Raw genomic sequence first — 16,662 nt, forward strand, 5'->3', positions numbered from 1 at the left:
GTCTTTAAAAATCAGCTTGACTGCAGGCTTTTTACTGTAAATCCCTTTGTAATTCAGGAGTTAAAATTCATATAACAAACTGAACTCACCAACAACAACGGTACAGCCAAAATATTCACATTAAAATAAATATTTTGCAGACTGCAAATCATGTTTATGTTTTGAAATCATGTTTTGGCATGTGGCGCCACCTACCGCCGTTTACCAATCATTGCAGTCAGCAGAGTCTCAGCTGCTGAGCAGCCACAGCTAGCCAGTTTTGTCAGAAATACGAAACCTAAAAGACCTCTTTTTTATTATTATTTGAATGTAGTAACTGTTTTTGGCCACATTCTTACATATGGCACCTTTAAGATGTAAGAATATTGGTAAATAGACATTAGTCTCTACATAGGATATCAGTAGATACAAAAGTCAGTAAAAAATATTTTTAAAGCAACGTTCCAATCATGTAGTCAAACACTGTTTATCTGAAACATCACAATGGGATGGTGTTTGCCAAAACCTTCCTTTCCCTCCATTTAAATAGTTTGAATTGTGTTTCAAAAGCCTCATCTTACTCATTCACATACACACCATGTGGATGCTCCTTCCTCTCTCACTAAAGATGAAGACAAGATGAACATTTTAGCAAGATAAGTTACATTTAAGCGCATTTTAGATTACATTCTCATCCAATGCTATGAATAGGGTACATAGAAGAAGTCTGGACAAGAACACTAGATAGGACCAGTGGCCTGTTGGAAGGTGAGAGTTTCCTGATGGATGCATTTGTGTCAGCTCCCAGGCTCAACTATGGCGTTAACATGTCACTATAGGGTTGTTAACATTTGAGAAATAATTTCTACTAAAGCCCAATTTATACTCCTGCGTAAAGTGCTCTGCGTAGGCTACGCAGAGTCCTCTGCGTCGACGCAGAACCTGTTGTAGAGTCTCTGCGTCGTCTCCGGGTGCACGGAATATTTTTTAAGTGTCCGTCACTCCGTCAAGGTACAACGGAGACGGCAAGAGCTGCGATTGGTCCTCAGGACAGGCCGAGCGAAGCTGCTCTGTGCCGGCTCACAGTGAGCACCGAGCGTCCACAGAGGGCGGAGCTGATCCCCGCCGACTTTGTCGCTGCCGAACTATAAATACGTCATATCTTAACACACACAGCACATGTTTAGACTCTAAATGGCCAATTTCTCGCCTCAAATTATCTTAAAACTGCGTTCCGGGACACAGAAAAGTGACAAACGGCCACTGTTTCAAAAACAACAGTCTTTCTCCCTCGGACGCCATTGCTCACTGTAGCCAGAAGCACAACGACCTTGCGCAGCGACCCCTACTGATCGGGCGGGAAATTGCAGCGCCTATCCAGACGGATAACGCATTACGCAGTTGGAGAAGTATAATGTGGCCTTAAGTGGTTTTCAACCCCTATCTACCCCTAGTAGAGTACCCATAAACGTTGCTCATCGTATACCACACACTCGCCCACACCCCACACACACCCACCCTCCTCAGTCATAAATCTTAAAAAAATAAAAATTATAATAATAGTAATAATTCTATGCATAATTAATAAGGTATAATTAAAGTTGTTTACCATACATACGTACTTACTTCATCTCTCCGATCATATGTGCTTCAGAAACATTTGTTTTTCCTTATTGGTGTATTATTTATTCAATTATGGATTTATTTGTTGTGGGCAAGCGCACACTGAGGCCACAGATGGCCGTTTGTGCCACATGCCCTGGAAACACTTCACATGCTAATATGCTATGCATGGCCTTGCTCCTCCCAGCAGGTGGTCTTAACCCATTCTGTCCTCCCTCGCTTCTGGGTCGGGGACACAGAGATCACCACCATTCATGCCCTGCAGCTCTGTGCCAACTGTCACTGTAGCACAGAGGCAGTTTTTTTTCTGAGCGTATACAATTTGGTTTGTGTGAATGTGAACTTCTAAAAAAATAGACACAGCAAAAACAGATTTGGCCCATTAACAAAATGATAGCCTGATAAAATAAAAGTCCAGCTGTTGGACCTTTTCTGTGTGCAAACTGGGGACAAAGGAGCTGCTGTTTCTTTCTGCCTTGTTTGCTGAGTTTATGCTACACAAATCATTGTTTTTATTGGAAAAGAAAAATGGTGAAGGGGTGTGAGATAAAGCTGGCATAGATTTTATTAGTTGAACCTTTTGTTAAGTGGCTAAAATCTGCTTTCCATTTGTCTCCCCACTTGCAGTCATTTTCCCTCAGAACTCATCCAGAGCTCTTCATCCATACTGACACATGATTATTTAAAGCAGTGGTTCTCAAACCTCCAAATCACCAACCAGTCAGACTCTGGGACATGATGTCCGACCGATAAGATAATTATCATTTTTATCTCTGGTTCTGACACAATATGTTGCATGCATTTCTAATTTGATATCCATGTATACACTTGACATGCCTTTAATCAGAGGACAGGCACAGTGACGCATGTACAAGTCAGCACTACGTATATTAACTGCAACACATTTGTGCTGTAGGAATTATCATGACAAAAATAGTCCATTGATAGCTTTTTTTTAAGGCATGTAAATGTCGCAGCTACAATGGTGAGCTCACAGTCCTCTGCTGGGACTGGAGCGTTGATTGTCGAGAGCAGATCCACCTTCAAACTCCTCTTCTGATTATTGTTGGAATCATTTTTGAAGTGCCACGAAATAATATATTCAACTCAATTTGATTTGATTGACGTTATAAATCAAATCATTTTCCCGTAGACTTCAATTCAAACAGCAGAGTCTCCCCCTTGTGGCTATTCATTAGATTCTTACTCACTGATTGGCTTGTCTTTACTTGTCTCGTGCTGATACACATGCACACAAACCCATTGACATCAGACACAACGTGTGGAAGTCGGAACATATCACAAGTTAGCAATCATGCTCAGTACTGTGATTGTCTCTTTCAGGACAGTTGTTATTACAAAGTCTGAGACATGTGTCATCTCTGCTTGTGTGTGGACAGGAGCGTACACAAATGTCGTCACGGTGATACGTAGCCCTCTTCTGAACATTTGCAACTAAGTGAGCACTGTGTGAGCAGTGGTTGAAGATGGGCAGAGTATGTCCAGTGTCTTTATAAACACCTCCGTATGGCCCAGCTCACACTGGTTGTATGTGTGTGTGTGTGTCGCGGCTGTGCTGCCTCTACCTCTGCTGTGGTGTGTGTTTACTGGCTGCATGTCACTTGCGGTGTGGGGAGACGAGCGAGACTTCATCTCTGACAGAAAACGTGACCTTTGTTTACTCGGATGGAGAGAGAGAGAGAAACTGTGCAACTTTGAAAAATATATAATAGGGATTATTTTCATGAATTTCGATTCAGCCTAGACCAGGGGTCTGCAACCTTTAGAATGAAAAGAGCCCTTTTTGTCCCCTCTCCACCCAAATAAAATTATTCTGGTGCCGCAAAATACCTATTTCATCCTTAAAATGAAGATAAAATAACATGTAAAGTTGTTGTTTTTACACATGTACTATATTCAAAGGACTACAGTTTGTCGCATGTTGAAACCAAACCTCGAAAGTGTAGAAAAATGACTTTGAGATGAAATTTTATGTACAATTTTATGTAGTTTATGTATGAGTAAATATACCTGGCCTAAGTATATGGATCTAAGCATGGACAGGACTCCAAATGTGAATTTCTTCATGTATGCATTACTTTAATGGCTTTCAGGGGAGGTTTTCCAATTGGATGTGATGGACAAAATATCCAAAACACTATTATTTACGCCTTTAACTTGACAAAAAAGTGTGGAAAAACATGAAAAGTTTTTTTTCTTCAAAGCGAGAAGGAGCCACTTCCGAGGGGGCTGAAGTGCCACATGAGGCTCTAGAGCCGCAGGTTGCAGACCCCTGTCCTAGACACTAAACTACAGTGAGAGGTGTCAACATGTGTCACACGTGAAAAATAGGCAAAAGGTCTGAAATGAACTAAATTGAAAATGCAAAGGAACTCAAGGAAGATGTTGCAACCGTGTCCAACACATCAACTAGGTTGCTGTTTATGCACCTTATTAGCTGTGAACTCCAAAACTCAGAAGTAAATTAGTAAATTAGAGCTCACAATATGGGCAAAAAAAGGGTTCAGTTATCTGTTCCAGTGTAACCCCTAGATGCATCGACAGATACAGCAGTCAGGCGACGTCACGCATAGTATCAGCTCAGCTCGCTTGGAACCTTGCCAGATGGAAAAAAAGTACCATGTACCTGTGCTATGCTAGTGGAAACACAAAAGTAGCCTACCGAGGCGAGGTCGGGCTTTAGGCTGGCTTTACACGACAACGATCTGAACACAAACCCGCAAAAGTGGCGTTGCGTTCCCACTTTTTATTTCACGTTTAGACGACCGTCTTTGGGTGGAAATCTGCATGCACACGGTGACGCTAAAAAAGTGTGTGAAATTTGATGTAGTATGCATGCCGGGTGGCTAGGTGGCGCTGTGAAGCACTGTCATACAACCACACCAGGAGCGCGCGCTAATGCCCTGAAACGTCCTTCTACTTCTCTCTAGTAGCGCTGAGTAGCCCACAGTCGAAAAACCACAACAATAACTCGGCGTAATTGCTGAAATGACTCGTACCTGCGTAGGTATCAGAGCAGCTAAGGCGACTTGAATGTGCGACTGATGGATCGAATCCGACATGTTTGTTGTTGTTTGTCTGTTACTGCACATGGATCTGACGTCAACGCGTACAGGAGGATAGCCAGCGTGACGACGCTGAAGTTGGCACCACATTGGCCCCTGGGGTCACAATCACATTTTAAAGGTCACATAGAGTGGTCCTGTTGCACATATATGTGAGTTATGGAGGTCTACTTACATATATTAAGTTGTTTTAATGGTCAAAATCCTCCTAGTTGATGTAAACGAGTCGATTGAAATCTGTCCTTTTCGAAGCGCTTGTCAGTCGCGCTATTTCAGCCATAAATCTCGCCCGAGAAGACAGAGTGTGTTGTGATTGGCCAGCCAGCGTAGAGCCTTCCCACCTGTGTTGTGATTGGCCAGGTATCTGGAAGTGACGTAATCTATCACGTCAGTTCTCAGAAGCGCAGCTCCCTCTCTGGAGCGGTGGATGCACTGCTACTCATTATTAAAACATTGTTTTAACAGTGTTTAAAAATAGCTTCGTCACGACTCCCCGACGCAGTCCCTTTATGACTTTAAACCGGAGTCAGACCCAGAGTCAGAAGACACTGTCGCTCGTGAAACCGCTCCACAACGGACGTTATTCTTCTTCTGCGGTTCAATGTACGTAACCGGATGTGTCCGGACTACCGCCCGGAGCAGGACGATCGGTTGTTCAGGAGAACCGCTGCTTACGTAACTATTACGGGATTTTCAGTGATCTCGTTGAGCCCCGAGATTACAATAAAACACAACGTTCTCAGCAATGGCTGAACTGTTTGTTTCGAACCGTCAGGGCTTCATAAACAAGGTAATGACGCAGATACACCAAAAAAAACAGCGATAATAGGAACTTCCGGTCTAGTTCCGCTTTAAAAGCTGGAACCAAAAAAACATTTCTTTCTAAAAACAACTTCTATTCGACGAATGCTTTAAGCACATGACCTAATATTACTAATACTAATACAAAGATTTTACTAATAACTAACTAACTAACTAACTAAACTAACTTTGCTCAAGTTCCTAAATATACTGAATAAAAAAATATTACAGGATGTAATGTCATTCATCTGAAGGCCCATGTCCAACTTGAGGTTCAGCAGGAAAATCCTGGAGGAAAAACACACACTCTCTCACTCACACACACACACGCACGCACGCACACACACACACACGTTTGTATAGCATCCATAGTCAGGACATTCATTGGCACAATGCATTCCCTAGCCTCTTGCCCTAACTTTAACCATCAGTGCCTAACTCTAACTTTAACCTTATTCTAACCATGAAAAGTCTATTTTTAGGGTTGTCAGGATGTGAAAGCCAGCCCAAAAAATGTCCTCCCTTCCTTAGGTATACAAGTGTGTGGGTGCTCACAAAGATACCCATACAGTACAAGAACACACACAGTGGTCCGGTCCGGTTGAGCAGTCTTCATCACATATCCCACTCTCTATCCTCACCCCCTTTTTTCTCTCTCTCTCTCCATCCTTTCTTCCTCCCTCTGTTGGCAGAATCTGGTCGCCGGCTCAGCTGCGTTGCCATGGCAACAGCAGCCTCCTCCAGCACCTGCTGTCCCCCACTTCCTTTCACCCCTCTGCCACTCAGGCTCCTGTCATCACCCTCTTGCCCTCCTCCTCTCCCTCCCTCTGTTGCTCTGACGGCCCTCTCTCAGCCCCCGTTCACCAGCGAGGAAACCCCTTCCTCTGGAGGTAAGACTGTGCTGTGTGCCACATCCGCCACTAAAATCTTAACCCTCAAGCTCAACCCCTTAATCTCGACTGTCCCTCAAAACCAAGTGTTGAGGGTTATTTTGTCACTTAGAAATGGGACACCCCTTAAAGGTGAAGTAAGTAGTTTATAGTGCCATCTAGAGGAGAGGCTGAAATTTACAACAAAGAACTGCTCCTCTGCTCACCCCCTCCCTTCCCTGAGCGCTACGGTTTCCGCAGCCGGTCAAATGTCGTCCTCGTCGTCTTTCTCCGTGTCAGCAGATGAGGTTCGTGAGGCGAGGGAGAGGGCGGAGCTACCGCGGCCGTAGCAGACGAAGCGGAGAGAGAGGAGGCGGGACTTCCTGCTACAAGTAAAGAGACGATTGATTTGTTCTCTCGCGTTTGTCCTTACAGGCTCCGGTAGAAACATGGCGTCTCGCTGCTAACAGTGGCTATGCAACCGCGGCCCGCAACCGTGTTATTTTACATGACTTTTTGAAACACTACGAAAATGAAACAAAAACTATTATACATCAACTAGACAATGCAGGAGCACAAAATATGTATAAAAAAGTGGATTTTGGGTTATATAAACCCATAAATACTACACAGTGTCCCTTTAAATGCAGATACATCCTCAGACTGTAGGGGGCAGAATAACGCAATAGCTGCCTCCAGTCTGTCAACTCCAAAAAAGAAGAAGAAGAACACATTTACGTCAGGATTATATATTAAGATCCGTTTGTCAGTCAAGTTATTAGGTTGTCAGTTCGTTATAAGATGATACTCATACAAATACCACAACCACGGACATATTCAGCTGACAGTTACCACACACCACGGCTTATTGAAAAGTAAACCATAGCAAACGATCGCTTGTCCGCACCGGCCGGCTATTGACATAAGGTCGCAAAATAAAAAATAAATGTTACGCAACAATGACGTCAGTAATCCATAATATAGGCCTACACTAAGATAATACAATGGTTTTCATCATTTTTATATCTCCATTAACAAAGAAAATACTTCATTTGTAGCGCATTCGCTTCGCTGCTTTTGACGCCATCTTTGTTATGTGAAAACCCGCAATGCATTCTGGGTAGCCCTCGCTCCCAAGGGTGGTCTCGGAAAATCTCAATATTGAGGGCGATACAGCCCTTAAACTCGCCCCTCAACTTAATTTTTCTAAGAATCAGGACAGCACTTGAACTAGCGGGAGACCGCATTTTGGAGATTGAGGGTTAAGCAAGGAATTGGAATTCACCCTTATAGTATCTATCGATCTATCTACCTACCTGCATTTGTTCGTTCTTTTTTACTTACTTACCATCTTTTGAGAGTTGTTGAGGGCAGAGCTGAAGCCAAACACAGATGACTTTAGCTAACATGGATGTTATGACGCATCCATGTGATATTGACATTATTTCCAGTTTGAAATAATGCACATGTAATGTAGGGTGGGTTTATGCATGTATAAGTACACTCTTTCATTACGCATGAGTAACAACAAAGGCAGTAGTAGAGCAGCGGTGTCCCTGTGAGCACGACACTTTAATAAGAGAAAAACTTAAAGGAGCCAGTTGAAACAATCAAGTGACATAAGCTCATATGTTTTTACGAAATGGCATGACGTACAACACACACACTTAAGCCCAATTTATACTTCTGCGTAAAGTGCTCTGCGTAGGTTACGCAGAGACTCTGCTTCGACGCAGAGCCTGTCTAAGAGCCTCTGCGTCGTCTCCGACTGCACGAAATATTTTTTAAGTGTCCGTCACTCCGTCAAGGGACAACGGAGACGGCAAGAGCTACGATTGGTCCTCAGGACAGGCCGAGCTAAGCTGCTCTGTGCCGGCTCACAGTCGCACCGAGCGTCCACAGACGCGGGGCTGATCCCCGCCGATAACGCCGCTGCCAAACTATAAATAGGTCATATCTTAACATACACAGCACATGTTTAGACTCTAAATGGCCAATTTCTCGCCTCAAATTATCTTCAAACTGCGTTCCGTCACACAGAAAAGTGAGAAACGGCTACTGTTTCAACAACAACAGTATTTCTCTCTCTTTCTTTCTCGGACGCCATTGCTCACTGTAGCCAGAAGCAGAACAACCTTGCGCAGCGACCCCTACTGATCGGGCGGGAAATTGCAGCGCGTGTCCGTCACCACGACGCAGACGGATAACGCATACGCAGTCGGAGAAGTATAATGTGGCCTATAGAACAGCAGACCCACTGATCACCTGATGCTTTGTAGCAGTTAGTGTTATGTTGTTGTTCTGGCAGAATTAGGAGTTATAATGTTATAATTTAATGTCCCTGTGTTCTTGAAAAAACTGTGTTGTTTCCTAAAGATAGGGAAAAATACGTATCTGATGAATATAAGCAGTTCTGAGTGTGTGAGTGTCAGGGAAAAAAATAGGATTTAGTCAGATTTTTTCTAGGGATAAAACATCTGGAAACTCTCATCCAGTCTGAGTCAGTGAGAGAAAGAAATGAACATCAGAGCGAGAGAGAGAGAGGGGGGAGAGGAGGGGAACACTGCTGAGCAGAGTGAGAGAAGAAGAGAGGATCAGAGGACGGGGAGAGAGGGTCGATGCACCGGCAGCTCTGTGTCTTTCTCTCGCACACACTCCTGCGTCGCCGTCGTTGACAGGTGCGAAGCCCGCGTCTGTTTTTCCGCGAAGCGCGTCCTCTTGCTACCGAGATCTGCCGCATCAGAGCGATGGTCGAGTGTTAAACGTTATTAGCATGTCTGACTCCTTCTGGACGGTGCTCTCAAATTTCTCGCTGCCCGAGAGAAGCATGCTGCGGCGCTCCAAGAGGTATATACGTGCATCCTTCACCCGTGTCTGTCTGCTTCTTGCTCCCTCTCCTCTACATCTTTCCTTCTTATTTGTCCCGATTTCCTTCTTTCCCTGTGACACGTATCCCTCACTTGTGTGTCTTCCAACATGAAAGGCCGTCAACTGGGCACTGTTTGCGTGTTTTAACGACGCAGGTGCTGGTTTGCGTGCACATCCGCTGCCATTCGTCGTCGCAATTGCTCGTCTTTCCTGTCGTTTCCCTGAATTAACCTCTCCTCTCCTCTCTTTCCTACTCACTCTCTTCTGTGCCTATGAAAGCCTGAGGTGGCATCTCACTCTCCACCAGTGAAGGGAGGCACAGGCAGAGCTGTACTTATCACTCCAAAGCAGCAATTTTCTTCCTCCTCCTCCTCCTCCTCCCTGTAATAACAGCCACTGCTGCCACACACACACATGAATGGATTTCTTCTCCTTCTCGCTTTTTGCCTCTTTAACCCTCTTGTGTGCGATTGTCAGGAGTGTGTTTTTTAAAGAGTGAAAGAAGGAGAGAGAGGGAGCTTGTGAAGTGAGAGAGGATTGTTGACTCCCGCAAAAGCAACAGGCTCTGGCAGTATTTTGGATTGGTGTGGACAGAATCTGTGGTAATTGAGCCATAACTGATTGATCCTCCCGCACATATAGGCTCACATCAGGCTGATTTGAAGAGTTTCACCCTCAGTTTTTGACATTGCTGTTTACTCCACTCACATGGAAGGCTTCATCATTCATAACAAACAAACACACACATAAGTCGTTTTTTCTTATCCTTGGCACTTCTCCACTTTTCATTTCTTGAAAAAAAGGTTTCGATATTTTAATGTTGACTTGACGTGTGTGTGCGTGCGTGCGTGTGTTTTTCTATCCTGAGTCGTACCAGACGGAATGTATTGTGAAAGACAAGGTCAGTGTGCCTCTGTTGGCTCAGTGCAGTTTACTGTGTCTCCAGGGCTGGAGACACAGTGGTGTTTTACTGTTTGATAGCAGTCAGTGTTTCTAAAACCTTGAGCAAATCAAAGATATTCTGTTTACTCGTATAAAGGAGCAAAGAGGCCAGAGTATATTCACATTTTCACACGTTGAAATGACTGAACTTACTGTTTTTTCACGTGTGTCTCTTCCTCTCACACACACATTGACAACAGACATGTCTGTGCCTCTGACAGTAAAGCTTGTTTACCTGAGTTACCTGAGACATTTCGGTACCTTTTAAACAGTTGAAAGTTTGTCTGAATCTGAACCTCCTTATAAATATGTAAAGAGAAAGGTGTTTTTGTATTACAATGGCCAACATATATCAACTCAAGGCACTTTACATATTGAGGTATATTAGGGATGTAATGGTATGAAAATATTAAGGTGGTATCGTTGGTATTGTTAAAATATGAAAATGTTGAAAAACACTGATACACTAATAAAGTGAAATCATTTCACGAAGATGTATGCTTAAATAGATTATACATTTGACCTCATCTTCCCTTACGCCCCTGATACTGGGGGCCTTGTCGCACACAGCGACAAAAACATTGTAAAGCCATGTCTAACTTTAATAAACACAGACATGCGACCAAAAGCTCATAAAAAAACATTCTTATGTTCACCAAACACAGCTAAAACACCGATCGATCAAACCAGCAGTAGCCGAATACACCATGATAGTGTAAACATTTAAAAGTGGCACAGAGTCTGCTGGATAGTGGAGACTCCATAGTTTCCAACGGTACCATTTGTATCATTTTACAACAAAGATTCACGGATCCAGCTGCAAAATAAGAGCCAAATAACAACAACTCACTTTCAAGAAATACATCCAGAAGTGTTTTCTTACCTTTGCTGTTTATCAAAACAACTTATTTCCACTGGAACAAAACCGCTTTGAATGAAGAACTACACTTCCCAGCATGCTTGAGGGACTATTTCCATTATTAAAAAAAAAGTGTTTTGTTCTTTTAGATCAGTCGTAACATGTAAATAAAGTTTGATGCGTTTAATAATTTGCTAAGAAATCTCAAATGGTACAGATGGTGCCAAACTGGAGAACGCCAAGGCATCTCTTTTCTAAAACCCCTGTTATTTTACTCTGCTTCACTTCAACAGCATCAGACTTTGCACAGCTGATCTCCACATGTTGTCACGTGACTTCCATTAGTTTTAAACTCCTATTGCATATTTTTAAATATGATGACACAGTGGTATCTATATTGATGCTTACACCTCTGGTGGAATCTCTTATCTTTATTTTGATACCAAAATAGTCCACATAGAGCTTGAAATAGCAGAGATTTACTCTTTACTCTTGTCTAGAAGAGGCTAAATGACTCAAACTCCAAAATATATATATACCTTTTAAAAAGACACAAAAAAAACTGTGCTATGTTAATAATAATCTCACTTATTATCTCACTGGATGTGGCTGCACTCTTTTCAGAATCATACTAAATCTCAAATGAGCAAATAATTGGTGTTAGTAAATAGCAAAACAAAGTTGCTCAGTAATTTACAGGTTAAAGACAAATAATCAAACCAATCCAGATCCAAAACCAAGCCAAACATTTGGCAGCATCTATATTAGAATCCACGTTAAGTACTGGAAGTAATCAAGACACCATTACTGCAGTGCCACCATAGTGTCAGAAGAAGAACCTGGTGATTAAAAAAAAAGTACAATTTACACTGTCCCAGTTTACACGGGTTCCTGGCTGAGCAGAGGACCAACATGAATGAATAAATTAAATAATTATCTAGTAAGAATCTTTAAATAAAAAATATATTAGTAAGGAGTGATATTGCCTAATCTGACTCTCCATGATGGTGAGTCACTAAGACCAATATTTACACTCCATATCAAATTTGCCTGACGGTTGCCTGTTTATAGAAAAGATAGATTTAATTTACAAAAAATGCACCGTGTTTTCCTCCAATAAATGAAGGGTGTTCACTCTAGCCTGAGGACACACACACACACACACACACACACACACACACACACACACACACACACACACACACACACACATTCTTGTACTTGCTGCATACTGAGGACCGGGTAAAAGAGCTGACAAAGTGAGGACCAGCATTTCCACTTTATAAATCAACACAATTACAAATATCTACTTATATATAAAATTTGACCCAAAATGTTTGGTCCAAAATTTGAAAAAAAAATTTGTCCCAAAATTTGACAAAAACGTCATACTATACTGTCATCCAAAATTTGAAAAAAAAATTGACCCAAATTTTTTGGTCCAAAATTTGAAAAAAAAAATTTGACGCAAAATTTTTGGTCCAAAATTTGAAAAAAAAAATTGGACCCAAAATGTTTGGTCCAAAATTTGAAAAAAAATTGACAAAAAAATTGATGCAAAATTTTTGGTCCAAAATTTGAAAAAAAATTGGACCCAGAATGTTTGGTCAAAAATTTGAAAAAAAATTTGACACACAATTTTTGGTCCAAAATTTGAAAAAAAATTGGACCCAAAATGTTTGGTCCAAAATCTGACAAAAAAAGTCATACTATGTCGTCCAAAATTTGAATTTTTCTTTTTTTTGACAAACAGTATAGCATGTTATAAACCCTCACTGGTCCTCAGTATGGTGCAAGTACAAGAACACACACACACACACACACACACACACACACACACTCACACTCACACAGCTGATTTCCTGTGGAGGTTTGAACATCAGAGCAACATTATTGAGTGGACAGTGGGAAATGAGTTCAGCTGTAGATCTTATCATCCACTCACCTGCTGTCTCTGCCCAGACAGTTTTTGGTTTGGCCTCCTTTATCTCAGCTTCTTATGAGATTTACTGTAGCAAAGTTATTGCATTCTCAGGTATATGCAGTTGCTCACGTTGAAGTTAAAAGGCAAGTAAACAGGGCTGTAAAGTCAAAGTCGACTGGTCGACACGCTCTGGATCGACCAAAATTGTGATTGGTCGACTAATTATTATTTTTTTTATTATTACTTTTTTTTTATGGTGAATTACATTAGGAGGAAAGTACCAAGTCTAATAGGGGTGTTTTAGAGCACCCGTATTTCACAGGTAACATCGTGTCTTCAGAGAACACCCCCTTGTTTTCCAATATTTTGGTTTAGTAGAGGCCATGCAAAGTGAAATTAAAACCAAGCGACACCCTGTCATCTGTGGACAATCTGCTCACATGTTTTTTTGTGTTTCTAGACTAGGTATTTTGACCTCAGGTTTATATGTTCATATTCCAATAATAACTTGTACCACAAGTGGTATTCGCGGGTTTGACCTTGAGCTCGTCAGATATCACGTATTAGGTGGATACAACAATCCCTGTTATAGCAGCATAAAAAGTGTGAAATGTAATGCTATCTCCAGGAACCAAGGGGCGCTGTTTTATAGATTTAATATTTTCATATTGACTTCTTCAGGGCATAGGAACAACATTGGACCTTCCATCGCAAAGTTATAAGAGTTTCGTTTCGTCTGTTTTTACAAATCAGAATGTTTGCCAACTTTGGCGCCCCCTATCTCGTACGCCATGCGACATTTAAAAAAAAAAAAAACCTTCAACAACTTTTGATCCTCAACTGGTCCACAATGACCTCACCAAGTTTGAAGGTTATAGCACAAAAGCTCTACGACAAGTTTGTTCAAATACCAAATGTAGTTCTGTCTGCTGTCACCAGGGGGCGCTGTTTTCTAAATTGAATAATTACATGTAGACGTCTTCAGTGTCGGGCTATCATCAATCCAAGGTAGTTAGGTTCAAATCGGAACAGGATTCACAAAGTTATCATCATAAATGTACTTTGTTTTTGTTTATAATTCTGTCACCACCAGGAGGTGCTGTTTTTTCATAGTCGTCTTTAGCAACTATTGATCATGAACCATAGCAAGTTTGGTTTGGACCTTCCATCGCAAAGTTATAAGAGTTTCCTTCAACATCTGAATGTTTGCCAACTTTGGCGCCCCCTATCTTGTACACCATGCGACAAACCTTTGTTAACTTTCGATCCTCAACTGCTCCACGGTGACCTCACCAACTTTGAAGGTGATCGCACAATATTAGAATATTTTCACATAGATGTCGTCCGGTCTGGAGTATTATGGAGGTAGATTGGTGTCTTTATTATTCAATCAAAAAAACATTCACTTCAATCCAAAAAAAACCCTTTTCAATCAAAGAAAAAGTGTTTGAATGCGAAAAAATATTTGAGACTCAAAAAATTTAATTGCATTTGAACACTTTTTTTTTTTTTTTCAGCATTTTTTTTTTACATCACGCAGCATAACACACTCTCGCCGAGGCTTTCCAACATAACGACAAAATGGCACACGCACTTGTTTCACTCGCTGTCGTTATCACGACACAACAGTGCTTAAAAAAACCTCCACCCCTGCTCCCTGACTTGCTGGCGACCATGACTTGCTTGTCAGAAAGACGTCGTTGGTGTAGACACTTGTCACTCAAACATGTCTGACCAATGGGGAAGCACCCGCCCACTGGGGGATGTTTGTGTCAAAATGATTGAATCAAAAAAATAAAAAGACTTTTTCGCATCATTCAAAAAAGAAAATCTCTTCAAATAAAAAAAACATTTTAATTATTTTTTTGATTGAATTCTAAAGACACAAATGTCCTACCCATTATATGGTCCAAACACAAAACAACATTACTTCAATCAAAAAAGTTGCTTCAAACAAAAAAAACTTAACTTCAATCAAAGAAAAACAGTGTTCAAATGCAATGTTTTGAGTCTCAAATATTTTTTTGCATTCAAACACTTTTTTTCTTTGATTGAAAAGGGATTTTTTGATTGAAAATATATATTTTGATTGAAACATTTCTCTTATGACAGCAAATTTGAGGTGTATTCATGCTTCCTGTCCCTCCACTGTGATGGTTGCTTTTTATCTTCACTCTGTGAATTCTGTCCTCACATCACCGTCCTGCAAGTCTCCTGCTTCTCGTTTCTGTTACTACACAATCACACACAGGTGCATTTCTTCAATGTAAATCCATATTCATGAGGTGACCGCTGTGCTTCATTTATTACCCAGTGAGCGACAGAGTGAGCGACAGTCGCTGCAAATTAATCTGCGTAAAACTCAACCATTATTCCCAGTGGGAGTGGTATGTTTGGTATTTATGTCTCCTGCTTTTCTTCTTTTGAATGCATGACTGACTCCTTCCCTCTTTCTGTTAATCTGTTTGATTTGCTTTACTGAGTAGACGTCTGGTAACTTTTTTCTCAGAAGATTAATTTGAAGTGTTATGAAAAATTTTGGAAACGTTTCTCAGGAGTATTAGATGCATTAGTTCAAAACTGGGGATTCACAATATTATCGACATGTATTGCTGATACATGACTAAAACAGGAGCTGAATAAGCTGCTATCTCCTTGACTTCCATGCTAGCGCCCTCTGCAACTATAATTATGGGCCAATTCCAATTCCTATCTTAACCCTCAATCTCAACCCTCAAGCTCAACCCTTAATCTTAACTGGCCCTCAAAACCAAGTGTTGAGGGTTATTTTGTCACTTAGAAATGGGACACCCCTTAAATGCAGATACGTCTTCAGACTGCGGGGGGCAGAATAATGCGAAAGCTGCGTCTGCGTCTGTCAACTCCAAAAAAGAAGAAGAACGCATTCACCCCAGGATTATTTATTACGATCCGTTTGTCAGTCAAGTTATTAGGTTGTCAGTTAGTTATAAGATGATACTCATACAAATACCACAACCACGGACATATTCAGCTGACAGTTACCGCACACCACGGCTTATTGAAAAGTAAACGATAGCAAACGATCGCTTGTCCGCACCGTAGCGTACTCATTTCGCCGCTTTAGGCGCCATCTTTGTTACGTGAAAACACGAAATGCCTTCTGGGTAGTCCTTGCTCCCAAGGGGGAGCAGTTCCTGAAGAGTTCCCACAAAGTGCACATTGGTGTGTAAGAGGAATATGAATACATTTGCTGCACAACCTTTAGTATGGCAGTTAGTCCTTCATCCTTCGTCCTTCGCAGGTGTGCGTGTGTGTGTGTGTGCGTGCGTGCCACATCACAACAGATGGCAGGAGATACAAACACACAGCACGCCACATCTACTTACCATGCTCTAATTATTCTTCATTTATGTTAATTAGACATTACCTGAATACCTGACACCTAATTTCCACCACCACTGTCTGCACCCGATCTCACACACACAGGCCGTGGTGAAGAAATTTGTCATGATAGTTTAGGCTTAGATTTCAAATCTGTGCTTCCTGGAGCCATGGATTACAACTGGAATTATCACATTAGACATTGAGCCTAAAGGTCAGTACTAGGCCTTACATTGACAGATTTATTAAAGGTACAATGTGTGGTATTTATGGGTTTATATAACCCAAAATCCACTTTTCTATACATATTATGTGCTCCTGCATTGTCTAGTCGCTGTAAAATAGTTT

General features: G+C 41.5%; 1 protein-coding gene across 2 annotated transcripts in view; it reads left to right on the plus strand.

Annotated features, from left to right (window-relative positions):
* mast2 (microtubule associated serine/threonine kinase 2) overlaps positions 1 to 16,662 on the plus strand; it is a 264,070-nt gene that overhangs the window by 1,729 nt on the left and 245,679 nt on the right. Inside the window, exon 3 of one of the 2 annotated variants that reach the window (XM_083887688.1) lies at positions 6,182 to 6,379. The exons of the other annotated variant lie outside the window; for it this stretch is intronic. Within the exon in view, the coding sequence (XP_083743814.1) occupies positions 6,182 to 6,379 (198 nt within the window). The remainder of the gene's footprint in view (positions 1 to 6,181; positions 6,380 to 16,662) is intronic. 2 annotated transcript variants of the gene reach the window in all.

Source organism: Microchirus variegatus (genome assembly GCF_963457635.1).
Source record: "Microchirus variegatus genome assembly, chromosome: 4".
NCBI lineage: Eukaryota > Metazoa > Chordata > Actinopteri > Pleuronectiformes > Soleidae > Microchirus > Microchirus variegatus.